This window comes from Hemiscyllium ocellatum, chromosome 6 (assembly GCF_020745735.1).
Source record: "Hemiscyllium ocellatum isolate sHemOce1 chromosome 6, sHemOce1.pat.X.cur, whole genome shotgun sequence".
NCBI lineage: Eukaryota > Metazoa > Chordata > Chondrichthyes > Orectolobiformes > Hemiscylliidae > Hemiscyllium > Hemiscyllium ocellatum.
In genome coordinates this window covers 90892857-90919648 of record NC_083406.1, presented here as the reverse complement: position 1 = coordinate 90919648, position 26792 = coordinate 90892857, and the positions used below count along the sequence as shown (strand labels likewise).

General features: G+C 39.6%; 1 protein-coding gene across 8 annotated transcripts in view; it reads right to left on the bottom strand.

Annotated features, from left to right (window-relative positions):
* LOC132816485 (protein furry homolog) overlaps positions 1 to 26792 on the bottom strand; it is a 397881-nt gene that overhangs the window by 110353 nt on the left and 260736 nt on the right. For all 8 annotated transcript variants that reach the window (XM_060826132.1, XM_060826128.1, XM_060826135.1 and 5 more), the window contains exons 25-34: positions 26421 to 26512; positions 24835 to 25007; positions 22893 to 23053; positions 19325 to 19435; positions 17198 to 17352; positions 16514 to 16613; positions 14192 to 14363; positions 5085 to 5341; positions 2987 to 3133; positions 791 to 959 (exon numbers count right to left, since the gene is read on the bottom strand). In XM_060826132.1, the coding sequence (XP_060682115.1) occupies positions 791 to 959; positions 2987 to 3133; positions 5085 to 5341; positions 14192 to 14363; positions 16514 to 16613; positions 17198 to 17352; positions 19325 to 19435; positions 22893 to 23053; positions 24835 to 25007; positions 26421 to 26512 (1537 nt within the window). The remainder of the gene's footprint in view (positions 1 to 790; positions 960 to 2986; positions 3134 to 5084; positions 5342 to 14191; positions 14364 to 16513; positions 16614 to 17197; positions 17353 to 19324; positions 19436 to 22892; positions 23054 to 24834; positions 25008 to 26420; positions 26513 to 26792) is intronic.

Sequence of the window (26792 nt, the reverse complement as noted above, 5' to 3'; positions counted from 1 at the left end):
ATTTCAACTGCAGTAATATTTAACTCTACATAGGAATCAGCTGCCATGCCTTAATGTGGAAAAAAAAAGTTTGGTCTTTATAGCTAGGTTTCTGATGGGCAGTGTGATGCATTTATTTATTTAAAATATTTACCTTTAAACATGTTTTATGGGATTGCACATTAACTGGCAACTTGAGCACAGTTCATTTATATTTTACCCATAAAAAGTCAATCAGATGGACTTCAACAACAGCTGGAATGCAATGGAAATGGCGATGAGGTTAGTGAGGTCACAGCAATGGCCATCTGCAGGAGTCAGCTGGGGACTTGTTTTTCATTTTCATGTCCCCTCAAATTTACAAGGTTGAGGCACACTGCCAGCAAGACACATGCTCACCACAGGCAGCTTACTGATTAGCAGAGAGGTGGGGTTGGGGAGGGAGAGAGGGAGAGAGAGAGAGAGAGAAAGAGAGAGAGAGAGAGAGAAGAGCGTGGAATAACAAAGAGATGTATTCCTTATAGTCAAAACAGGAAAACACTGTAGCTGCAAAGTGATGTCTAGGGACGTTAATTAATAAGATGGCTAAAAGGTCTTGATCTAACTTATCATTCAACAGCAAATGTTTCATTCAATGTGGCACACAAGTATCTGTCTAAATTATAAACTCTAGTCTTTGGAACATGAATTCTAAACCTTCTGATTTTGAAGATGAAAATGTTATCCCTGAGTCAAGGCTGACACCAATAAATGGCAGACTTTTACTGAGATCCTACAGAACATCAAGATCCATTAAAAGCATTTGCCTTACCTGATGCAACTGTGGAAGTTTTGTTGCTTGCAGCAAAGCGATAAAAAGGTGGATTGTCACAATGCAGGACAACAGGGTTTACAGGTTCTGTCTGCTGCATTTCAAATAATAACTCTTCCATTGTCTGAATAGTGTTGTTACGGCATAAGTAGATTACTACTTTTTTTATCTGAAACATAATAAATTCAGATTTATTACAAAAGTAATGTCATAAAGTGCAGTTAATCTCAGAAAAGTTTGAATGTATTTTGCATAAATGTAAGGAAACAAAGTTAATTATTCAAGGAGAGACATTTGGAGCGGTGACCAAATATCAACTGACTGACAAGAAGTGGTCTTTAAAGACAGCTATGATCTCAGTAGAGACTAATTACATTTTCTTTTGGAAATTTTAAAACCCAGGTATTAATACTGTTGATGACTTGAAGCATGATAGCATAGCTGTGTCAATCACACTGCTGTTCTGTGATTTGTGAAGGGTGGTGCAATGGTGGGTACAGCAATGGTCAGCTCTACTGATGCTTTTTGTCATCTTCATGAATAATGTTGGGCAGAGTGCAGGTTATATAACCATTCTAGATACCCTGGCTGGTGCATATTGAAGAGAACCTCCAAATATTCTTAGGCCCCTGAAGCCGATCCCTAGAATGAGAATTGCTGGTTTGCTAACACCTCTGCTGACCATATGGCCATGAACGTAGTGTTGTCAGTCTTCACTATTTGGGGTTCTGATCAGTGTTGTCAGCCATGTTTGAAATTCTACAGGACATAGAAATGCCTAAAAATATTGAATATTTTCCACTGTACATTTATCAGACTACTTGTCTGATTTTCTTTTATTCACTTAATCCTGAGTGAGCTGGATAGAGCAGATAGGGAGAAGCTGTTCCAGCTCATAAAAGAGAAAACAAAGAATGAGAGGATATTGGTTTAAAGTGATTTACAAAAGAAGCAAGGGCAATGTGAGACAAAAAACAGTTTCACAGAATGAATAGTTAGGATAGGGAATGCACTGTCGAGGCATGTGCTCGAAGCAGGTTTAATTGAAGCATGCAAGATGACATTGCTAGCTTGGTTAGTATTTATTGCCTGTCCCTAGTTGCCCTTGAGAAGTTGGTGTGAGCTGCCTTCTTGAACTGTTGCGACACATGTAATGTAGGTAGACCAACAATACCGTTAGTGAAGGAGCTCAATAACTCTGACACAGCAACACTGAAGGAATGGCAATATATTTCCAAGGCATCATGAAGAATGGCTTGGAAGGTAACTTGGAGGGGGTGATGTTCCCATGTATCTGCTGTCCTTGTCCTTCTAGATGGAAGTGGTCATGGGTTTGGAATGTGCTAGGTAAGGATCTTTGATGTATTCCTGCTGTGCATCTTGTAGATGATACACACCACTACTACTGAATGTTGATGGTGGATTGATGGAGTTTTTGTGAATGTGGTACCAATCAAGCATTGCCCTGGATGGTGTCAAGCTTCTGAAGTGCTGTTGGAGTAGCACCCATCCAAGCAAGTGCAGAGTATTCTATCACACTCCTCACTTATGCCTTGTAGATTGTGGACAGGTTTGGGGAGTCAGAAGATGAGTTACTCATTGCAGGACTCCGAATCTTTGACCAGGTCTGGTAGTTGTTGTATTTGTGTGGAGAGTCCAGTCAGTTTCTGCTCAATGGTAATTTCCAGGATGTTGATACTGGGGGATTTGGTGATGGTAATGTCTTTGAATGTTATGAGGAATTAGATTGTTCCTTATTGGTAAGATATTGCCTGACATCTGCATGGCATAAATGTTACTTGCCACTTTTCAGCACATGTCCAGGTCTTGCATTTGGACCTGAACTGCAGCCACATGAACATCCATTTCTGGACTTATGATGAAGAGAAAGTTATTGATGAAGCAGCTGAAGACAGCTGGACCTGGGACACTATCCTTAGGAAATCCTGTGGAGATGTCTTGGAGCTGAGATGACTGCCCTCCAATAATAACAAACATCTTTCTATGTGCTCGGTATCACTCCATTATAAATATTGGTGTAAATGATTATAAATACGTACAAATCTTTGTAATCATGTGAAATTTGGCAATCTTGTGTTCTTCCTAAACAAAAAACGATTAGTAATTTGTCTTTCCTTTCAGATTTTGAAATTTTAATGCCTGTACAGCATTTATGTTATGGTCTAAGCTACTCACATACAACAGAAGAGGTGTATCACTGCTAACTCCACAAAGGCTGATCAGAAATTGCAGGGCAACTCTGAGATTATTGCTCCATTTTTCATTGTCTACCAGTGCATTCCAGGCATTTTCCATCTCTGATCCAGGAACTTCATCCCCATACTGGAAGAAGAAGGAAAAAAAAATACTTGTAATTGTGGACTTTGAGTCAATTTCTGAAGATGTTGATTTAGAATTGTCGTGAATTGAGTTTATTTAAAATCGAGCAGTCATGTTTAATTATCATAACGTTTCTACAAACACCATCTAACCTGCCAGTAGTATTTTTCTCATACTAAAGGGTAAATAAGATCCACGGAAATATCACCAAGTAAGTTTTCAGTAAAAGATAGACTAAACTAGTTGTAGAAGTGAGAATTGATGGTAACACTCAAAGGCTTGAAGTATTGAGGCTATCATCATTGTGTGTAAAATCAGATGGGGTGTAAAAAGCCATTTACTGTGTGAGTTGGGTTAAATTGCCTGCAGGAATCTAGTAGCACTCTCCGAAATAATAAGGGGTTTTGTAGTTCAAGCTATTGCTGGAAAGAAGGACATATTGCCAAAGCTTCTTGACTTGCACTTATCAGGAAAGATGCAAGAACAGAAATTTCAAACAGAAACAATAATATTACAGAAGAAAACATGCTGATTGATTGGCAAGTCAAATCTGATTGGTTAAGACATTGCCAGAGAGAAAGCAACAGAAACCATAAACTTCCAATCTTCTACTTAACACAAAAAGGCACAAAGCTTAAATATAATTCTTTTGTTTGAAGACAAAAGCTTCCTGTACATGAATGTATATAACTTTCAGAAATCATTTTCTGTAATATTGTTGTTTGTTTGAAATTTCCATTATTGCATCTGTCCTGGTGTATGGATAAAGTACTTTAATGCATCTGAACATTTTCACACTGCTTGCCAATTTAATGGTTAACTTTTACTTACCTTTTTTAAACAATTAATCACTGTATTTAGCATGTTTCTCATATCACATTTGTAGTTGACAACATCAGGCTGATTCCTGGGATGGGCAGGATTGATATTTGAAGGATGACTGCATCAGTTGGGACCATGTTCACTACAATTTAGAACAATTACAGGGACAGGGGAACTCTTAGAAATGTATAAAATTCTAACAGGACTAGATAGGGTAAATGTAGGAGGGATGTTCCTGATTACTGGGGAGTCCAGAACCAAGGGTCACAGTCTAAGAATACTGAGTAGGCAAGGTAGGACTGCAATGCGGAGAAATTTCTTCACCCAAGTGGCAAGCCTTTGGAGTTCTCTGCCACCAGAAAGTGGTCAAGGCCAAAACACTGAACATTTTCAGGAAGCATTTGGGTGTAGTTCTTGGAGCTAAATAGATCAAAGAGTACAGGGTAAAAGCCGGAACAGGGTACTAAGTTGGATGAACAGCCATGATCAGGTCCAAAGGAATGAATGGCCCCCTCCTGCTCCTATTTTTAATGCTTTTCAATTGTCAAAGGTTTACAACTCTAGACTAGGATTTCCCCATGGCTCTCAATTCCTCTGAGGCAATCCTTTCCTCCTCCATTGAAACAGCATCTAAAATGCATAGCTCTCCAATAGAGCAGGCAACAATGGGATTACAACGTGATGGCTCATGACCCATACCCTTAAAAATCCCACTTAACAGGAATGTGGAGGGAATCACGGAATCAGTTGCTGCCCACTGCTTTTAAATGCTACCCATTTCTGTTCTGACTGACACTTGCATGAAAATCTGACCCAAAAGTTTCATATTTGTTCTTAATATCAATAATGTTTTACCATTTCATGAATATATATGTCTAACTTAATTTGTTTGAAGATGCTAAATTGGAGAAGAAATGGAATTCATCTTTTTCTCTGCATGTTTTGTCTTCATTGTCTGACAATTGTTAGTCATGTCTTCTGCCATATGGCATGCCTCAAGGAGAACAGACAGGTTCAAACACTACCTCAGCTGGTATGGGGATTAAAAACAGGCTGTCAGCATTATTATGCAGTGCACTCTAGCCACCTAGCCCCCTCATGTATCCATAGTTAAGAAATAATAAAACATTACCTTGGCAGTCATGTACATGAGATTATTAAGAACCAGTGAAGTGGCTTGTGGAGACCCCCAGCCATTTCCTTTCAATCCACATTCCTCAATCATTTCTTCCTCCTTGTAGTTAGATTGTTCGTCAGGAGTTTGTGGGTTTGACATAATGGGCAGAAGTCCACCATCCACTAGTTCAATGTTACGTAGCCATGGCAACAGATAAGTGAGCATAATTTGCCGGCCATTTGGGTGAGTGGTTGGAAATCTCTGGCTGACCTCTGGTCAAGGAGATGGAAACAAAATATTATTTTCAGTACTTCTAAAAATATATATATACAAAGCAAAATAGCTCATAAAGTTATCTTGATAAATGATAGTGATCCTCTCCATTTTTACTTTACAGAAAGTGTGAAATTACTTCACATTTATAAAATATTATTCACAGAACCTACTAGCTCAGAAGGGTATCCTAATCATAAAATAGAAAAAGTGGAACTACTGTAGTAGTGGATATCTTGATGATGCAAGTGTCAAACTATTTTTAGATAACGGGATTTAATTTGAGACTTGTGTAAGAAAACATACTTGCGCGGCATCATAACCAGAACAGTACTACACAAAAATCAAATGCATTATTGCACAAAATACTGATATAAATCATTGGTAATTTATAGTATAGATACTTAACTTGTGAAATTTTGATGGAAACTTTCAATTTCTGAATTTGGTCCCCATATTAGAAATGGCCAGAAGTAAAGATTGGGTAGATTCTACAATAGACAGTGTGTCAACACCTGGCCTCAGTTCAAAAGACAGCATTAGGTAAAACTGTTAAGGTAACTTTTAACATTTATGGGTCAAAGTTTGCTTAAGAAAAGTTCATATATATATTTGCTATCATTCACGTGGGAATAGATGCCCATGGCACTGAATATTGCTGGGAGAGAAAGTGACCACAAGACCAAAAGATAGCCGAGCAGAATTAGACCATTCGGCCCATTATCTCTGCTCCTCTATTTTATCATGGCTGACCTGTTTTTAAACCCCATTTTCCTCCCTTCTCGCTATAATCCTCGATCCCCTTACCAATCAAGAACCTATCTACCTCTGTCTTAAATACACTCAATGACTTGGCCTCCACAATCTGCTGCAGCAATGAGATCCACAGATTCATCACCTTCTGACTGAAGAAATTCATTGCCATCTCAGTTCTAAAGGGTTGTCCTTTCACTGTCAGGGCGAGCACTTGGGTCCTAATCTTTCCTACTAGCGGAAACATCTTCTCCACTCATCCCAGGCCTCTCAGTATTCTATAAGTTTCAATCAGATTCTCCCTCATCCATCTAAACTCCCTTGTGTGTAGATCCAGAGTCCTCAACTGCTCCTAATGTGACAAGCCCTTCATTCCTAGGATCATTGTTGTGAATCTCCTCTGGACTCCCTCCAAAGCCAGCACATCCTTCCTTAGGAGTAACTATGACTCTGTTCAGTGAGGAGGGCAAATGCAATGTTAACATTCATTTTGCAAGGGCTAACATACAAGAGCAGAAATGTACTGCTGAGGCTGTATAAGGTTCTGCTCAGACAGTATTTGGAATTTTGAGCGTAGTTTTAGGCAGCATATCCGTTTACCCACGCTTCATTGAATTTCTTCACTTTGACATTCAGAGCACTGGGCAGAAATCACATCGCGTCAACATCCACCTGAGGCCTTCGCGATGCTTTGTTTTAATTAAACAGAATTAATAGAATTCTAAACTGGATTTCCAAGTCCCTTTAAGCTTCATATTTCTGAAGATATTTCCCATTTAGAAAATAATCTATGCTCCTTTTCCTCCTACCAATGTGTATTACCTCATACTTTCCAACACTGTATTCCATCTACTACTTTTTTGCCCATTCTCCTAGTCTGTGCAAGTCCTTCTGCAGTCTCCTTGCTTCCTCAACACCACCTTCCCTCCACCTATCTTTGTGCCATCTGCAAACTTAACAATGCATTCATTTCCTTTGTCCGCATCATGAATGTATCATATGAATAATTGTTATCCAAAATGCTGTTTGGATAACACAACTTTCTACTGAATGGGTATAGTGATTTTCTATAGCAATCTTCTACAGTGCGAGTTTCTAGTTTTCCATAGCTTGAGATTGCAGAGGAACAATACTGTTGCGTTAATAGCAGAATGACCTGTAGTCACTGGCTGCCATCCTGAAAAAGACCCCATTATTGTTATTCTCTGCCTTCTGTCAGTCTCAGTGCCATCTCCTACTGGTTCCTCTTTCCCCTTATGTCCCAAATTTTGAAGTGTTGCTGGGACAAATGTGAGGATTCCAATTTGGAATGCTCACAACAACTTATATTACAGGAGGAAATAGGTATTGATAGTTTGGCAAATTCACTTTTGCTCAAGCATTGCCCTGGAGAAAGGAACAGGGACCCAGAGATTCCCCAAGCTGCTTTGAGAAGCATAAATAAGCCACGTTACAAGCTCAACTGAGTACATTAAATTAGTTGTTAGTGTTATTAATAGCACAGTCAGAATTGTTCAGCATAATGAACATACAAATTTAGAGAAATCCATCGGTGTTTTGCATTCAACATTTCAATCTACACCCAATAACTCAGATTCTTGGTAGGTAAGTATATAATTTAAAATGAAAGTAAAATATTACATATTGTAGAAATGTAAAATCAAAATAGGAAGTGCTAGAGAAACAAAGTAGATCTGGCAGCATCTACGCAGAGATAAGCTGAGTTAATATTTCAATTCCAATAGGATTTCTCTATGGCCCATTTGCAAGTTTCCATAAGATTAGATTACTTACAGTGTGGAAACAGGCCCTTCGGCCCAACAAGTCCACACCGACCCGCCGAAGCGCAACCCACCCATACCCCTACATTTACCCCTTACCTAACACTACGGGCAATTTAGCATGGCCAATTCACCTGACCCGCACATCTTTGGACTGTGGGAGGAAACCCACGCAGACACGGGGAGAACGTGCAAACTCCACACAGTCAGTCGCCTGAGGCGGGAATTGAACCCAGGTCCCTGGCGCTGTGAGGCAGCAGTGCTAACCACTGTACCACCATGCCGCCGTTAAATGGAGCAACAATTATCTGATCAGGATCGCCACTGTGCCAGAGGTTAACCTTGATGCATTTTATTTGTGTCAAGTTTGCAGGGTCAACAAATGGCTATTAACAAGATTTCTCAATAGACCAAACTTATAGCACATGAAACTAAATGAATCTCAACATGTATATATTTTCTTCTTTGACCTTTCTTGGGGTGTGGTTGTCACTGTCAAAGGCAGCACCTTTCCTCAACATCTGATTACCCTTGATTTGAGTGACCACACAGTCCGTAAGGAAATGAAGTCCCATCATGACACTAAAGATGCTCTCTATTTTGTTGTGCAGTACTACCTTCATACCAAATATGATAGATTTTGAAAAGTTCTAGTAACTTAAGACTGGGCATCCATGTGACAAATACAATTTGCAACCTCTTGGCTCAGCACTCCACCATGACTATCAGGTCAGGAGATTAACCTTCATTCAGGTGAAAAGTGCATTAGAACATACAAGAAGTAGTGTCAGGCATACCAAAAAATGAATTGTCAACAAGTGATAGACAGGGTGAAATGATTCCACAACCAACGGTCAGATCTAATGTCTGCTGTCCTGCCACATACTGTTGTGAAAGTTGTCATGGACAATTAAACAATTATTTGAGGAGAAGACTCCTGCACCAGCAATGTGGAAAATTGCTAAATCCTATACACAAAAAGCAGGACAAATCTAATCTGGCAAACTACTTCCTCATCAGTCTATTCTCGATTATCAGTAAAATAATGAAAGGGGTCATCAACACTGTTATCAAGCAACACCCTTTTAGCAATAACATGCCGCTGATGTTCAGTTTGGGCTTTGCCAGGGCCACTCAACTCCTCACCTCTAAGAGCCTTGGTCTAAAACCTGGACAAAAGAGGTTAATTCTAGTGGTGAGTTGACAGTGACAGCTCGTGTCATCAAAGGTGCATTTGACTAAAAATGGCAGCTCTTTCAAAATTAGCATAAATGGGAATCAGAGGAAACACATCTGCTGGTTTGAGTCATACAGAATCATAACCAAGGACATGGGACATGAGATGCAGAAATGCATCAAATAAAATCTATCAAGGAATCCGGTCTGAAGAAGATAACAGGAGTGCTCTTGTAGTCCTGTGTGAACACTGAGATAAAGGACATCATTCAGTGCAGTGTTTGCAATGAATACAAAATTAAGCAAGCCAAAGAACTGCTTATGAAATATGACATCCCTTTAGGATAAAGCTATGAGTAGAGCTCTCACTTTCGCAGGAATTGATTGTCTTGTCACCATTGGCTACTATTCTGACTACTCAGCGTTAGACCAGTTCACAACAATAATTATTAGTGAGATTGTGGAATGCCTAAAAAAAGTACTTCAGTCATTATAGACTTTCAGACATAGTGATGTATGATAATTGCCCACAATTTATGAGTGAAGAATGCATGCCTTTCATAAATGATTTGGTCATTCAATACCATACATCACCTACACACTACCACTAATGGAAAGGCAGAGATGGTAATGAAGATTGCCAAAGGTATCATAAAGGGTCTTTGAAGAAGGAGGCCATCTGGGTTGTTTGGTATTGGAATTGGTCCTTCTGGGAGCAGATGCGGCGGAGGCGAAGGAATTGGGAATATGGGATGGCGTTTTCACAGGTGGAAATTTCCCCTCAGACGTGGTTGATGATGCTCTCCACCGCATCTCCTCCACTTCCCGCTCCTCCAATCGCCACCAGGACAGAACCCCACTGGTCCTCACCTACCACTCCACCAACCTCCAGATACATCGTATCATCCTTCGTCATTTCCGCCACCTCCAAACAGACCCCACCACCAAGGATATATTTCCCTCCCCTCCCCTATCAGCGTTCCAGAAAGACCACTCCCTCCGCGACTCCCTCGTCAGGTCCACACCCCCCACCAAACCAACCTCCACTCCCGGCACCTTCCCCTGCAATCACAAGAAATGCAAAACTTGCGCCCACACATCCCCCCTCACTTCCCTCCAAGGCCCCAAGGGATCCTTCCATATCCGTCACAAATTCACCTGCACCTCCACACACATCATTTACTGCATCCGATGTAGCCTCCTCTACACTGGGGAGACAAGCCGCCTACTTGCGGAACGTTTCAGAGAACACCTCTGGGACACCCGCATCAACCAACCCAACCATCCCGTGGCTGAACACATTAACTTCCCCCTCTCACTCTGCCAAGGACATGCAGGTCTTTCGCCTCCTCCATCACCAGACTATGGCAACACGATACCTGGAGGAAGAGCGCCTCATCTTCCGCTTAGGAACTCTCCAACCACAAGGGATGAATGCGGATTTCTCCAGCTTCCTCATTTCCCCTCCCCCAACTTTTCTCAGTCCCAACCCTCGGACTCAGCACCACCTTCTTGACCTGCAATCTTCTTCCCGACCTCTCCATCCCCAACCGCTCTCCAGCCTATCATCCTCACCGTAACCTCCTTCCACCTATCACATTCCCAACGCCCCTCCCCCAAGTCCCTCCTCCCTACCTTTTATCTTAGCCTGCATAGCATACCCTCCTCATTCCTGAAGAAGGGCTTATGCCCAAAATGTCAATTCTCCTGCTCCTTTGATGCTGCCTAACCTGCTGCGCTTTTCTAGCAACACATAGACCTGTACAAACCTTGAATGGATAAATATACCTTCTGAAGGCATGGAAAGTATTTCAATACAAAGACTAATATCACGCTACATTCAAGCTTATTCTTCAATCGTGGAAAAAGCAAGTGAAGCCAGAGCTACTAATAAACATGAGTAACAAAGTCAAAATGAAACCGAATTACAAATCTCACTTTGATAAAATTGCCAAGTCATTGCCAGGGTTGAACGAGGAGGAGCCAGTCAAAGTGCAAACATTGAATGTTCCCAACAAGAGTCAGCCCATGTGGCAATTTGAAACCTGCGTTGAATAGTTGTCACTTTGATCATATGCAGTGAATATGAATGACTAGATATGCCATTACAACCAACGTTCGCTCTAAGCTGCACAGCTATGCATGCTCATAACTGCTCTAAAGTTCCATGCATGACAATCGATTGAAGCATTTACTTCCAGTTCCGGAAGTCACTGCCATGCATGGGTCTTGCTAACCTACGCAGCTGGTAAGAAAATGAGAGGGAATGCTGGTTGCAACCACAGGTATTTATATACAACTAGAAGAACTGTGCCTTCACTTCAGGCAACTGACAAGAAAGATGTGATCTCATCATCTGTGCAGATTACAGAATGACCAATCACCATTACAACAACACTGGCTACAAGAACAACACTTCCTGGAAAATAACATCATCACTGGAATGAATACATATCAGACGACTAACAAACAACAGTGCATACAATTAAGAGGTTGACAAAAATAAAATTGAGCGAAAGTGGGGACTGCAGATGCTGGTCGAGAGTGTGGTACCAGAAAAACACAGCAGGTAGGCAGCATCCGAGGTGCAGGAGAAACAACGTTTCGGGCAAAAGCCGAAATAAAGCTGTACAGAGTGAACACAATTCTGTTAATGAGTAATCTTTTTCATTGTTGATCATAATTATTGGCTAACAAAGGTAAATTGTAACTGTAAATGGTGGTGCAACGCCTTTAATGATTGTTTCTTATGAAAATGGAAATATTTAAAGAATACTTAGTGTACTGCCTGGCTAGCTGAGTTTTATCGCACCTACCTATTTGTGTGCAGTATGTGCCTATCTTTAAACAAATCAAAACAGTAGATTTCCAGAGGAAAACCTATGAATATATGAATTAGGAGTAACAGAATGCCACTCCGTCCTTACTCTACCATGCAATAACAACATGACTGACCTGATTTTAACCTCAACTCTTCATTCCTGCCTAATTCAACAACCTTCCAACCCTTTGCTTGTAAAGGGTGACAACCTACTGTACGGAAGGTTGACAACCTACCGTTGTCTTTCAAAATATTCGAATATTCTGCCTCTATTGCTTTCTGAGGAAGTGAGTTCCAATGATTCATGAGCCTTGACTAAAAACCTTCCTCCTTATCTCTGTTTTTAATGGGTGACCTTTCATTTTTCAGCAGTGACCTATAGTTCCATATTTTCCCACCACAGGAAACATTCTTTCCATATAAATCCTGTCACGTCGCCACACAATTTTTCAATCAAAACACGTCTTAGTCATACAAAATCAAATGGATACAAGCCTAGCCTGTCCAGCCTCTCCTTATAAAGCAACTCACCCAATAGGTATCAGTCAATTTCTGACTCATACATGGTGCATGCTAATTGTCAGCTTTCATTAACATATCTTCGCTTCATGTGCAGAAACAGTGAATTATGGCTACGTTACAGAGATTCGTGCACATCTAGGCATGCAGGTCAGTGTATTGACCAGGGTTTGATACTGCATCTCACAGGAGGTGGTGGTTGGAGTGGTGAGTGTGGCTTGGAGCAGCATAAGCCATAATCTTAAATCTAAGATTAAGAGAAGCTTTCAGCTCCTTCAGACCCCATACATAAAAATAAGGAGGCCATATTTTTCAAGAAATACTGCTTTGCTCTTAAGTGCTCTTAACGGTTATTGTATTTCTAAGCCTTTGAGGTCAACTGAAAATTCATTAATATTAAACCTCAGTCCAAAACTGTTTTCTTGAATTTCTTCCATTTAAAACCTCCATATAAAGATTAAAAGCACATTACTTATGTGTCATTTGCAAAACTTTTTGTGGGTTCAACAGCTGGATGTACAAACTATTGAGACTTAATAGTTCGGCATGGTAGGCAGTATGGTGGCTCAGTGGTTAGCACTGCTGCCTCACAGCACCAGGGACCTAGGTTTCATTCCGCCTTCAGGCAACTGTCTGTGTGGAGTTCATACATTCTTCCAGCGTGTGCATGGGTTTCCTCTGGGTGCTCTGGTTTCCTCCCACAGTCCAAAGATGTGCAAGTTAGGTGGATTGGCCATTCTAAATTGTCCACTATGGTAATTTAGCACATTTAGAGATGTGCAGACTAGGTAGATTAGCCATAGGTTACAGGGATATGGGGTGGGTCTGGGTGGGATGCTGTTTGGAGATGCTGGTTGATGTAGACTTGTTGGGCAGAGTAGCCTACTTTCATACTACAGAGATTCTGTGATTAATTTTACTTCGCAAAAACCAGTGGTTGGGTCAGGGGAGAAACCTTACCAAATGGGACTCCAACCTAGCCACTTTGAGAGTTTACAAGGTTAGCACAAGGGGTGGCATGCACCTCTGAGAGGCAGATTAGCCAAGAGGCTGATCACTTCTTATTGAACCTATTTTGATAATTTAACAGTGGTTGGATGGAAATTTCTAGATTTAAGGGAACATAACAAGTGAAGGGAGGTGGAGTACAGCCTCAGGACAAGCTGAGTGCTTTCCTCCACAATCTCCAGGGACTTGGACATCCTCATGTTCCCAGTTGTTCCAGCAGGGTCTGTGGAGCGCTCTCCTCCAACCAACTGGTAGCCAAGGCTGCCAAAACTGTCTTCTGTTCAGGTGTAATATTAAATGATGCCATAATGGAGTCAAATCTCTGCATTATGCAACAAAACCCAAAGTTCATGGACTCCACACAGAAACTCTTCTGCCTACAGAACCTGCTCGTCAAGAAACAGCCCATTCACTTAGTAATTAAATGTTTGAAAAATACAGCAAGGATACTATTAAAAACATTTCGTGAGAGGCTAATTTTTACTGGATTTATATTGCATAAACAATAAACACTGCATTAAAGTTGCAGATGCTGGAAATCAGAAACAAAAACAGAAATTACTGGGAAAACTCATGAGATCTGTCAGCATCAGTGGAAAGAAAGCAGAGTTATTGTTTCGGGTCCAAAGCACCTGAAGAAGGGCCTCTGCACCCAAAACATTAACTCTGATTTTTCTACACAGACGTTGCCAGACCAGTTGAGTTTTCCGAATAAAAGCTGAATATTTTGTCTTGTACTTATTATTCACCAGAAGAGAAAAATAAACCATAAATGAATAATTAGATAATACCTGAAAACATAGGAAGTGTAAGCTCAGGATACATCCTTGCTAACTCATTTGACAGTTGAGACAATGATACGGAATATAGGTGAGGTAATGGTCCATGCGTGCCAAACAGAATACTATCAGGTTTTTGTTCAGCCACCTTTTTGGAATACAGGAATAGTTTTGCTTCCAAAATCTGAGAACAAAAATAGATAATGAAATCAGCTGTTATAATGAACTCGAACAGGATGCACATAACAATAAATAAATTAATGAGAGTTCTGGATTCATCGTACAGTATTTAGATCATCTGTCAATCCTCGATGGTAAGTGCCACGTTGGGGGTTGAAGATCAGGCTTTAGGATGGGAGTGGCTAAATTAGAATCGAAACAGGGTCCGTGAATGCTACTGCACAATTAAAAATGGCTCATTATTTCTGCTGCAGGCTGCACAACAACTTTCTGCTGCACGTGAATTTGCATGAATGCTGTATGAAACCAGCAGTATGTACAATGTTGAGTGGCTCTCTGCATCAGTGGAGGGCTCGGGTTCATGAAAAGATAGTTTTACTTAAAGCTAGCTTGCATTAGTTAAATTGGAAGTGCATTCTGGTTGAAGATGATTGCAAATACTTGAGGGAACCTGTGTTAGAACAGTGAATTATGGCACAAAAGGAAAGGTGAGTATGTGAAGAGGAGGATGCTGCAAGCCTTTCTAACACTGCAGCCAGTTAAGGAGGTGCTGCCTGGGAAATGTGCCACAGTGGTCCCATATTCTGCTTGTGTGGGATTGGGACCAGGGCGTTACCACTTGTTGGAAAAGTAAGAAGCAGAAAAGCAGGAAGACAGAGAATAACAAAATAAAATCACTCTTATAGTTGTTCAGATACTGACGTGGCATTTCTATGAAGTTTGCCTGAGAGGCAAATTCTGTATGTGGTGAAACACAAACCACAATTTGGCCTGAAGTCACTAAAGGGAACAATGGCATAGTATGGATAATTGCTCACTGGAGAAAACAAAAACAGAAGGTGCTGGAGAAACTCAGCAGGTCTCTCATTTGCAGAGTTCACATTTTGAGCCAAGTGACTCTTCATTTTTCCAGCACTTCTGTTTTTGTTTTCAAATTCCAGCATCCATGATTTTTTTGTTTTATTTCAGTTCACTGGAGGAATAGGCTGCATGGGTCATTTTGCTGTTGAGGCCTCAAATGATCTCTTTAATGGATTGTGTAGAGCCTACAGGCCACGTTTTCCAGCTTAGCAGTGGTGGTCAATTAGATTAGTGCACTTACAGACACAAACATTGGAGTAGAGTTGGACAGACATGCTTCAGTTACTGCTGCAACACAAGCAGAAGCCACCAAAATTCTGGCACTGTTCTGCAAACCCAGTCTGAAGTCATCATGCAAGCTGAACATGATGCCAAGGGAGCCATGGAATGTGACAGTCATTAGGAAGTCTAGCATTTACTGTTTATTCCTAATTGCCGGTGAAGGTTATGGCAAGCCACACTGCAATGCACTTGGGATGCAGTACGCCATGTATCCTAACACATCTGCTGAGTGCTGCAGGCTCCTTCATAACATACCAAGCATTGGAAGTACAGTTTCAGCATGTCAATTGTCTACTCTATCATATTTCATTTTTATAGTGGCATGACTTTTGTGGCACACAGGCTGACCCAGTACACAGTGGGCTCATGAGGAAACTTGTCAAAAGATAGTCACCTGATGGCCACACTCTGGATGGGAGACAGAAGATCTGGTAAACGTTTGAGGAGCAGAGTTGGGAGCATTCAATCAAGAAAGGCTCAATTACAGCCATTTTCTAAGCCTCTCATGTTTTGCTGGTAGCAGACTGGTCACCCGGCATATATGGAGGCAATTAGTTGTTATGGAGACAGTTGACCAGCAGCTTTACCAGGCGATCATCTAAACTGAAGATTCTGTTCTCCAAGGAAGCAGCCCTTTTGTACAAAACCTCCTCCTGCCAGGCAGCACCAGACACCACCAAAGGAAGGATTGCTGGGGTCTGCTTATCTATTTCTGGTATAAAACACAACATTATAAATCCACTGCAATTATGCTGTTGAGTTAATTGAACGAGATGGCAACATGGATAGCCAGCCTGCCATCCTAATGAGGGTGGCAGGCCCAAAGACAGCCAGGTAAGAGGGGTGCTGACTGGGAAAATGTGCCACAGTGGTCCCATATTCTGCTTGTGTGGGATGAGGACCCACCCTTGGTACTAACAACAGTGCATTACCCCTTGTTGGTAAAGTTTTGGTCCTTGTTTAAGTATTCATATTTAGACTCCAATAGATTTCACATGAGTTATTTTGTACCTGTAACAGCTGCATTGATATTTCGTAAATATCTCTGTCTGTATCAGAAGCTTTAAAGAGCACCAGGTTCAACAGTGTTACAATATCACATGGATAGTTCCTAAGAAGAAAAATAAAAATATTTCACTACTCATTGTAAGGATACTTGCTGATATTTGAACATACTCTCAAGTCTGAAAAATCCACTGGTTCCCTACTAGTTACATCTTCACAGATTTATCAAATACCTGAAGAATCCTATATGATTCAATGAGATCACCTCTCATTCATCTAAATTCCAGTGAGTAGAGTCCCAACTGTTTGACTTTTGCTTATAAGGCATCCCTCCATACCAGGAACAATCCTTGTGAACCTGTTCTAAACTACCTCCAATGAAATAATGTATTTTCTAAAATAAAGGGACCAGAAGTGCATACAGTACTCCAGATGTGGTCTCACCAGCACCTTGTAGAGATGATGACTTCCCTACTCTATACTTCAGCCAACTTGAAATAAGGGCCAACATTCAATCTGCACTGCCTTAACTGGTACTGGATTGGATGATCAGTGTGATCATACTGAATAGTGCACTAAACTTGCCTACTCTTGCTCATATATTCTATGTTTTAAAAAAAATATAATTACAAGAACTGATTGCTTGGATTGTACATACTGAAGAGTACCTAGCTATCTGAAGTTCATTACCTGCTTCCACATACAGTAGCAATGGCTTTGAAACACCCTGATGCCAACTGGTGAGATCCTGTATAGCAACGATCTACAGCCCAATTAAAAAGGTTTACTTGGTCTGGATTTAACTCCAGCAGTAATATCACAACTTCACAGCCAAGCTGATGGACCTGTAATATCAAAAGAAGATTTAGAAATGTCAATGTGGCCAAAAATTACACATCTTATGCATTATTATGTAAATGACTAAACTGCTTATATCAAGTTCTTTTTGCTAATCTGAATAGTTCAGCATCTTCATAGAATAATGGGCTTAGGAATTTGATACATATATAGTGTTTGTATGATATAATGGCATGGTGTAACTTTCAAGTTTATATTCATATAAATAAATAAATAACGCTTTTTAAACCAGTCAATTACGCAGATGTCTCAATGTTTCCTTTCTAAAACATATATGCTATGCAATTTCTCCATATGAGCAACTTATTATTTAAATTAAACATCAATGAATTCCAGGCAAATTTGAAAAGTTGCATTAAAATTACCTTTTAAAGGTGAAACATTTCGGATTTTTCTTTTGCAACTTTCAATATATATGTGACGAATACTTCAATTACATTCAGATGATATGTCAAAATAAACTATCTAGTATCATGAAGCTTTCACTGTTAACAGTGGACTCAAAGGGCTAAAATGAATAGTTTTGGTGGGAGGGGCCCTGTCCGCCAGCTGGGAAGCTGAAGCAACTCTATCATGGCTATTTTTGGAAGCCCTGAAAACAATTCAATGATATTTAAGCAGATAATTACCAGTCGTCAAGGATTCCTTGCTTTTAAAGGTGAAGATCTTACCTCTAAGATCTACAAATCAATCAGGAGGAGGAATGGCCACTGCTGGTACTACAGCAGGCCCAGAATACAAGTGCTGAATGAATGTTTGGAATGACGTAATGCGGGATTTGGCTTGCCAAGACACTTAAACAGACCCTGGTGAAGGGAAGCAAATGTTGGTGAGGTCAGGGAACAGGCGTCTCAGTTGGTGACCCCTTTAAATGGGCCACATCCGGCTGATCTCCCTGGGAGTCTACCAGGTATAGACGTGGCCTCTATGTGGCATTGAACAGTCATTTAAGGCTTCAAGTGGCATCAACAGGAAGGTAACCTTAATCTTTCCTATACTGAATTAATTAGTAGGGAATTGGGCAGGCAATGGGCACTCTATTCCCTGCTTTTCCTCCTGATTCTATGATTCTGCACCAATTCATCGTCGCGTCCACCCCCCACACTCCCCCCCCCCACACCCCAACTCCACATTAATCATTTCCTAATTACTCCCATAGATGGGGGTGAGTGAATTAAATTCCGCCCAAGAATTAATACCAATTCAAAATCTTAATCTTAACAGGCCTATTTAAATAGGTATATTTTACCACTATATGTGCAATTGGATATATCTCCCCACAGTGCAATAGTCCCATGTCTTGTTAGGATTCAATTTGCTGCTTCAATATTATTATACAATATCACCAGCAAATTTACATCCAAAACCCACAGAAATACTCTATAGAAAAAGTGATTACATTTATTTGACACTCTCATAAAATATTTGACAAAATATTTTCTATATTCAGGTTTGAAATTCTGTGTAAACTATTCAAAAACTCACATTTGTCAATTTTCAGCAATCACATCTGTCTGTATAAAGTTACATGGGAAACATATGACTTAGAAGCAGTGACAGGCCATTCTGCCCAGAAAGCTTGCTCCATTCTTTAATAGGCTCATAGCAGACCTGGTTACAGTTTCTTCTTGATTTATCCGTCTGCACCCCATAACCCTTCAATTCCTTGACAATCGAATGATTGATCCAAAGTCTTGACTTATGACGTTTTAAGGTTCTGAGATGCATTTCTTGGAATCAGATTAATTACTGTGCCAATGTCACAAGAAGATTAAATGTGTGGAGTATATATTAGTAAATGTGCTTGTTAGCATTCAACTATTTTCAATATAGGGTGTCAACGTCTCTTGTGCAAAACTAAGTATTGAATCAGACCTTGGAGAAATAATGACCATCCAAGTGCGAAGGATGTTAAATGGTGAAATCATTAGTGCTAAGAAGTTACCTCAATTTCCTTACCCGCAGATCATGGCATGCCAAAATATTATCCAGCCATTTATAAAGGTAGCCATCAGGAGAGAGACCTACATTATCAAACACTGGGCCACAACACAGTACAGCTGACATTGCCTAAGAAATGTGAGGAAAAGGCAAGAAAAAATTAATCAAATAAGTTAAGCTCAACTACAAGTTACTCATCAAAAGAAGTTTAAGCTTTATGTTAACAATTAGATCTTAGAATTTTTTTGGGTTCTGTTGGCCTCCTGTTTTAATTCCAGTGGAAGGCATAAAATATTACCAGAATAATAACAATAGAGAAGTTATATTTCAGAGGCACATAGCCTCAGTCAGACAGAATCTGGAGAATGAGTTGGTACAATTTTAAAGTTAAAGATTTGCCTTTTGGGAGTGAAATTAAGGAGAATATTTTTGACTCACAGTGAAATATTAAACTCTGTTCACACAAAATGATGTCTTGCAATTGTCAAGACTGAGATTGATATATTTAATTTTGGGTAAACACAAAGAAATGAAGTTGAAGTAAATCAGTCAGCATAAATCATATTGAGCACCAAGTATTAATGAGGCTGTGAAGACTGTACACATTTCATTCATGGATACACAGAGGTTTGAAAGGAGTTGTGGTGCAGTAAGGATGTGTGGTCACCAGCATGTAATAGGTGTATGTAGCCAAAGGCAAGGTTTTTGAAATTGAGTGGAATTAGTGATAAAAACAGAAAATGCTGGAAATATGCAGCAGGTTAGGCAACATCTGTGCAGAGGGAGCAAGATGTGTTATGTTGATAATTTGAAAAGGTCATCAGTTTAAAAAATGAACTCAATTTCTTTTTCCATGGATAGCGTCTAAGCTGCTCCGTATTTCCAATATGTTATATTTTTATTTCACTTTTTGAGGATTTTCAGTATTTTTGTTTAGTCCTCTTAAATACTGGAAAATCCAGAAATCCCAGTCAGGACTTGTTATATAACTAGGTAAGGACTCCATTTATTCAATTTTGTACCAGCTAATTGAGCTTTCAGCACATCTTACATTGTTCTGGTACTGGATGCATGCCTGTTTGGTAGTGTGACTTTGGAAATGTCCAACAAGAGGAAAGTGCAATCTGTTGCTTAATCATGGACACTTGCCATCAGTCATTAGCCAGTGGAAATGATTTTGAATGACACTGATATTAACTGATGAAATATGGAAACAGGTTGATAAGGGTGGATCTGTTGTTGTCTGGCGTACTGACCCCTGCATCGCAGAGGCTGAGTGCCATCTCTCGGCCACCTCCTCTCATCTTCTCCTGATCATGACGCTTATCATTGTGCATCAGGCCATTGTGTTCACGGTTGTCAGCAACCTTATCGCATCTGGGAATTTCCCCCCACAGCATCCCAGCTCACAGTTTCCCAATCCTATACAGCCAACTTCTACCTTCTCTCCAAAGTCCACAAAAAGGATTGCTCTGGCAGGCCCATTGTTTCTGCCTGTTCCTGCCCCACAGAACTTATCTTTTCCAACCTTGACTCAATAGTTTCTCCCCATATCCAGGCTTTTTCCACTTAAATCCAAAATTCCTCTAATATTTTATTTTGGTTTCAAAATTTCCAGTTGATGGGCACCAGCTGCTTCTTCTGCACCATAGACTTTACAATCCCTCTACCCATGTATTCCCCATCGGAATGGTCTTAGGGCTCTCTGCTTCTTCCCAATAAAAAGGCTTGAACTATCCCCATCCACCATCACAGTCCTTCACCTGGCCAAGTTCATCCTAACCTTGAACAACTTCTTTCCCTTTCTTCAGATCAAAAGTGTGACCATGGGTTTCGGCATGGGTACAAGTTATGCCTGTTTCTTTGAAGGGTACATGGAACATTCGTCATTCCAATCCTACTCGGGGCCCCACCCATAACTCTTTTTCAGGTGAGAAAAATATGGTATGTTCTGATGAAGAGTCACCAGACTTGAAACATTAACTCTGCTTTCTCCCCACACATTCTAAATAACTTTACTTCCATTAGCATGTTATTAACATTACCAGTTGGTTTCCTGCCTGGAGACCACCTTGATTGAAAGGCTGTACCTTTAGTCAGGTAAGCAACTGATCATTGAAGGCCACAGCAACTGGTAAATCTGCACTGGCTTGGGGTAGGAGGTGATACTGAGGATGGAAATTTGGGGGGGGGGGGGGGGGGGGGAAGAGGGCTGAGGGAGTGGAGAGAATGATGATGCTAACTTGTGTACCTCTGGGAAAGAGGTGCATCAATCAGGTGTGTTGCCGATCTTGGGGGTCTGGAGGAGAAGGGGTGGTGAATGATTGAAGCCATATTATTAGTGGAAACTATAATGATGACTATGAATCCACAAGGCAAAAGTGAGGACTGCAGATGCTGGAAACCAGAGTTTAGATCAGAGTGGTGCTGGAAAAGCACAACAAGTCAGACAGCATCCAAGGAGCAGGAAAATCGACGTTAACTGGAAAAAGCAGGAAACTGCTCACCAGCTCAACTTCAGCCTTAGTTGAAATTGGAAGGTGGTGGGTTTGGGTTGGGAAACAGATTTGATACTTGATTCCTGCTGATTCAGCCAAATGTTTCTCCTGTTCACTAATCATTTGAGTAAATCCTTTAGATGTTAGAAACCTGAAAATGTCTAATATTTGTTGTATAGAGTGGAAGATAGAGATGGGGTAAGGAGAGATGAGCAGACCTAACATTCTGGCATTTTTTTCTGATTTAAGGGGCAATGCTCCTGAACAAGGGGTGGCATGGCTGCCTCACAGCACCAGGGATCCCAAGTTCAATTCTAATGTTCGGTGACTGTGTGGAATTTGCACATTCTCCCAGTGACTGTATGAGTTTCTTCCGGGTGCTCCGGTTTCCTCCACAGTCCAAAGATTGCAAGTTGGATGGATTGGCCATGCTAAATTGCCCTGTAGTGACCAGAGATGTGCAGGCTAAGTGGGTTAGACATGGTAAATGTAGAGTCACATGGATAGGGTAGGGGACCCGACTAGTGAAATGGTCTTTGGAGGATCAGCATAGACTTGACGGGCCAAATGGCCTCTTTCAACATCATAGGGATTCCATAATTCTATTAAAAGAATGTTTCATGCCTACCAGGCACATCTCTAATTAAATCAATGTAAATAACTGGGTAACTACCAGGCAAACAATCCAAATTACACACTATCAGATTGTGACAGGACAATCAGTGTGAGTTGCTTGTGAGCCATTTTTGCAGAGCTACAAATGTGTTTTGCCACTGTTGAGACCGACAATTTGAATAATTTCTGTCAGCAACAGTGACCACAGAAAAATCCACTCAAATAGAAGTTGTTTATTATACATTCATTTCAAAGTTGACAGCTAGAAAATATATTTTTTAAATAATGAATTCAAAGTCAAAGCTAGTAAAGGTCATTGTATAAACATAAGTTTACTTTCGAAGAAATCTCACACTGGGAAGAAACATAACTTTGCAAAATATTATTTGAAGTACCAATCAATTCTATTTAACTTTTGTTCTCTTCAAGTCAAGAAAGTGCAATGTGGAACCAATCAGACAATGAAAACATACCTTCAAAGCACAATACTGGTATCTTGTAATTTGATGGTTTCTGTCACTATAACGATCCAGAGGAGTAAACATGACACTAAAAGGCCCTGCCCACTGGCTGAACAAGATGAAAAGATGATGACGCAAACTCTGTTGTGGGAATAGGAATCGACGGTGATGTACTACAGAAGAAGTAAAAAATGATAAGTTAATTGGCAGAAGCAACATGTAGGATTGCAGGAGCACGTAAATAAAAGGTTATTTCTGTGTCATCAGAAATTTTAAACCAGGCAGGTTGATTCTAATTGTCAGGGATTATACTGAGAATTGAACCAGTCAATGAACCAGGCTGTCACCTATTTTGAGTTGAAACAAGAGCCATGCATTTACTTGTTCTTTCTGTCTGCAAAGAACAGGGCACTGTGTGTTAATACATATAGCTTCCAGTACACACAAGTATAACCACACTGCAAGCCCAACTGACAATCCTAAATTGGTTGTCAGTGTAATTCTTTGCACATTCAGGATTATCCAGCAAATGTTATCCAATTATAGAATTGCATCAAATGGACATTGTATTGTGGGTTGAAGAGGATTGACAGGAGTTTTCTTTCCTCTGTGGCACAGCATTAAACTTTTGAAAAGATGTTTAAAAATTGAATCAAAGTAAAATGTTTTCACACAAGGAACGAAGAGAATGATGAACTAGCTTTCATAGGCGCCCTAGCATTCAAAATCAACTGGAGTGTTTAAAACAGATACTTATTTGGGATTAACAAACACAGGAATTTAAAAGATAAGACTGTAGTGACTAACTGGAATAGCACAGCAAACTCAATGGACTTCAACTGATTTCAAGTAATAAGTAAAATAATGGTCTGAATAACGACATACAATTAAGTGATCATCCAACACCATTATCCTCAAGAATATTTTTTATCCCTCAAGTATGGGAAGAATATCACCAATGTACATTTACTGACTTTAAACAAATCTACCTTTGATCTTGACACAGTTGAAGTAAAATTGGAATTGAACATGTGCAGAACAGTCTGCTTCCAAAGTTTGTCTTGTTGGACAAAAATCCAAAATATTTCCAGCATTACAACCATTTATGCACAGTAATGGTTGCTAACTAACATTTATTAACACAAATTAACAAGTCAGGTCTAGTTCAATTGCCTTCACCCCAACTCTTTACATACACAAAACACAGTTCCAGTAACCTTGGAGTTTAAACTCAATTAATTTAATTCTCCTTCTTATATTTTATTCATCATAGATTGATGGTCAGAGATGTAAACAAGGATAATTTAGAGAACTGTGCAAAAATACATTTCCTTTCCTTCATATTAATTGTAGAAACATCAATTTTGCACCACAGTGGTGCTACCTCAAAACAAAATTATTTTGGACGTATTAATAATTGTAACATAAGACAGTATTTAAAATACATCTAATCTATTTTTCTATTTGAAGAACATGAGAAAAGATGTTTAAATTAATTATAAATATGCAAGCACCTTCAAAAATGTATTATATTCCCACTTGGTTTGTTAAGAACTGTTTATAATTTATACACAGCTACATTTAAAAATAAGAGATAATTTTCTGACTTTAGAAGCCTAACTTACCAGGGATGAGCTTTGTAACTGTGGATGCATGTTGTTAATAATTTTCTAACCAGTTGAATTAGTGACTAGAAAATGGTGAGCAACAAGTCCCCAAATTAAATTTGTGTGCTCTCTATAGTTAAAGATCTCTGTTAAAAATGTAAAGCTAGCAAGTTAATCTGTTTTGTTTGTTTGAAGTATTTAAAGACCTTTTGTTAGTAAGTACCACATAAAAGACAAATTTACTTTTGGAAAACTCTTTCAAGGCAAAACTTGCCACAAGGGCACAATAAAAATCAACAACCATGCCTCAAATTAGAAAAGCAATAGCACAGGTAGAATGACTTTACCTGGAACACACTGGATCAAATTGGCTACCATTGCACTAAAATGTGCTCGTATGTCTTTTAGAATTTCAACATCTTTGTCATTTTCTGCTTCCAATAGCATCCTGGTTAAATCAACGTACTCTAAGAACAGGGCTCCCAGTGCCAAAGTATCCCGTTCTAAAGCTCCATTAGTACTAGTAAATAGAAAGAAAGCTGAGGTTTATATGCAGTTGAACACTAAAGACATTTGTTTTCAACAATTTATTTAAACATAATAGGGCTAATTATTATCTATTGGCTTAATTGTACGTAAACTGGTTAAAAAGTTCTATAAATCTTGCCAGAATGGTAATGTTCAAATGATCCTCAGATTTCTGGTGTCAGTTCATTAGTATAATTATTCATCACTCCAACAGCAAATCTGAATATGTGGACCTGTGGTAGGAGCAGAAAGCTCTAAATTATATTTAAAGGGTATTGAAGGATTAACAAAAAAAAACTGAAAAACAGATGTAAAATGTCTTGCAGTTTTTGGGAAAATTCTAACAATACTTGCACATGGTAGCATTTCTAAAGGATGATGGGACAAAGACAAAAAAAGTGACAGGCTAGCAAGGAAGACGATGTGGACAGAAAGCAGGGAACTAAGGCCAGTTACTTGTCACCTGTCACAGGGAAAATGTTAGAAGCTATTTTTAAACATGTTATATTACTTAAATATAATATAAATGCCTGCCTGAGAGCAAACAGGCAGGGGCATCCAACAATTTGGAAGATAAATTGTATGATGGCCTTCATTGCAAGACAGTTTGAGTACAGGACCAAAGAAGTCTGACTGCAGAAAGCTGCAACACAGAGGGATGTGGGGATCTGAGTGCACAAATTACAAAATGCTACCAACCAGGTTCAGTGGGCCAGAGGGAAGGCAAGTTGAATGTTGGCCTTTATTTTAGGAGTTATTACTTTATCACTTATGATGAGTGATAAAATGTCACGTGGTGTGATTGTAAAGTGAGCAATTTTGTTTGCTACTCAATGGCATTTGATAAGTCAGCTTTGTAATACACTTGGAAGGGGCTGAAGGTAGGCCCACAGTGCAGTAGTCAGCACTTTCAATTGTGTGCCTTTATGTTACATGGTAGCTCAAGATGTCTTAGCAGCAGATAGCATAAATCTATAGCTGGATTTCTGAAACTGCACAAATTGTTAAGGTATCGTTGTTTCCAGATAGGCACAATTGAGGTAAGTCAGTTATGCCAGTTATCAGAGGTTAATCTGAATTTTCCAGTTAGCTTTTCAAATTTTTCTTTTGGTTAGAAAACAACCTGGTTGCCTTTATATTTACAGCTCATTTATAATATTATTTTGCTACCTTCCTTGGTAACATAACCCTGTATGAATTCCCCCTCTATCTCCTTCTTTATTCCTTTCATTGCTAAATGTCATCAATACACTTCCATTGTTACAAACCAGATTTGAGTCCTACTGATTGTGATAGGCATCTCAAGAGCACCAATCATGTATCTATGATTGAGGACTCAATTATTTGACTCATATTAGAAAACGTTGTTAATTTTTTTACTTCAGCTATTTTATTGCAAACTTACTTGTCACTTATAACGCCAGCATCAGCCAGAAGTTCAAATATCCTCAATAGTTGTAGTCGTAATAAATCTCGGCGTTCGCGACGTTTCTTGTTCTAAAATAGATTACAGAAAAATAGAAATCTACAGAGACTGAAAAGGTGAAGCAAAACAAGTTTACATTTACAGAAAGTAACAGTAAATGAAAATCTAGCAACCAGGTTCAGTGGGCCAGAGGGAAGGCAAGTTGAATGTTGGCCTTTATTTTAGGAGTTATTACTTTTTCACTTATGAATGACAATTGGTGAACAGTGGGTAGTGTCACATGGTGTGATTGTAACATGAGCAATTTTGTTGTAATTAAATTGCAAACAACAAAAATAGGTGAATAGTCCA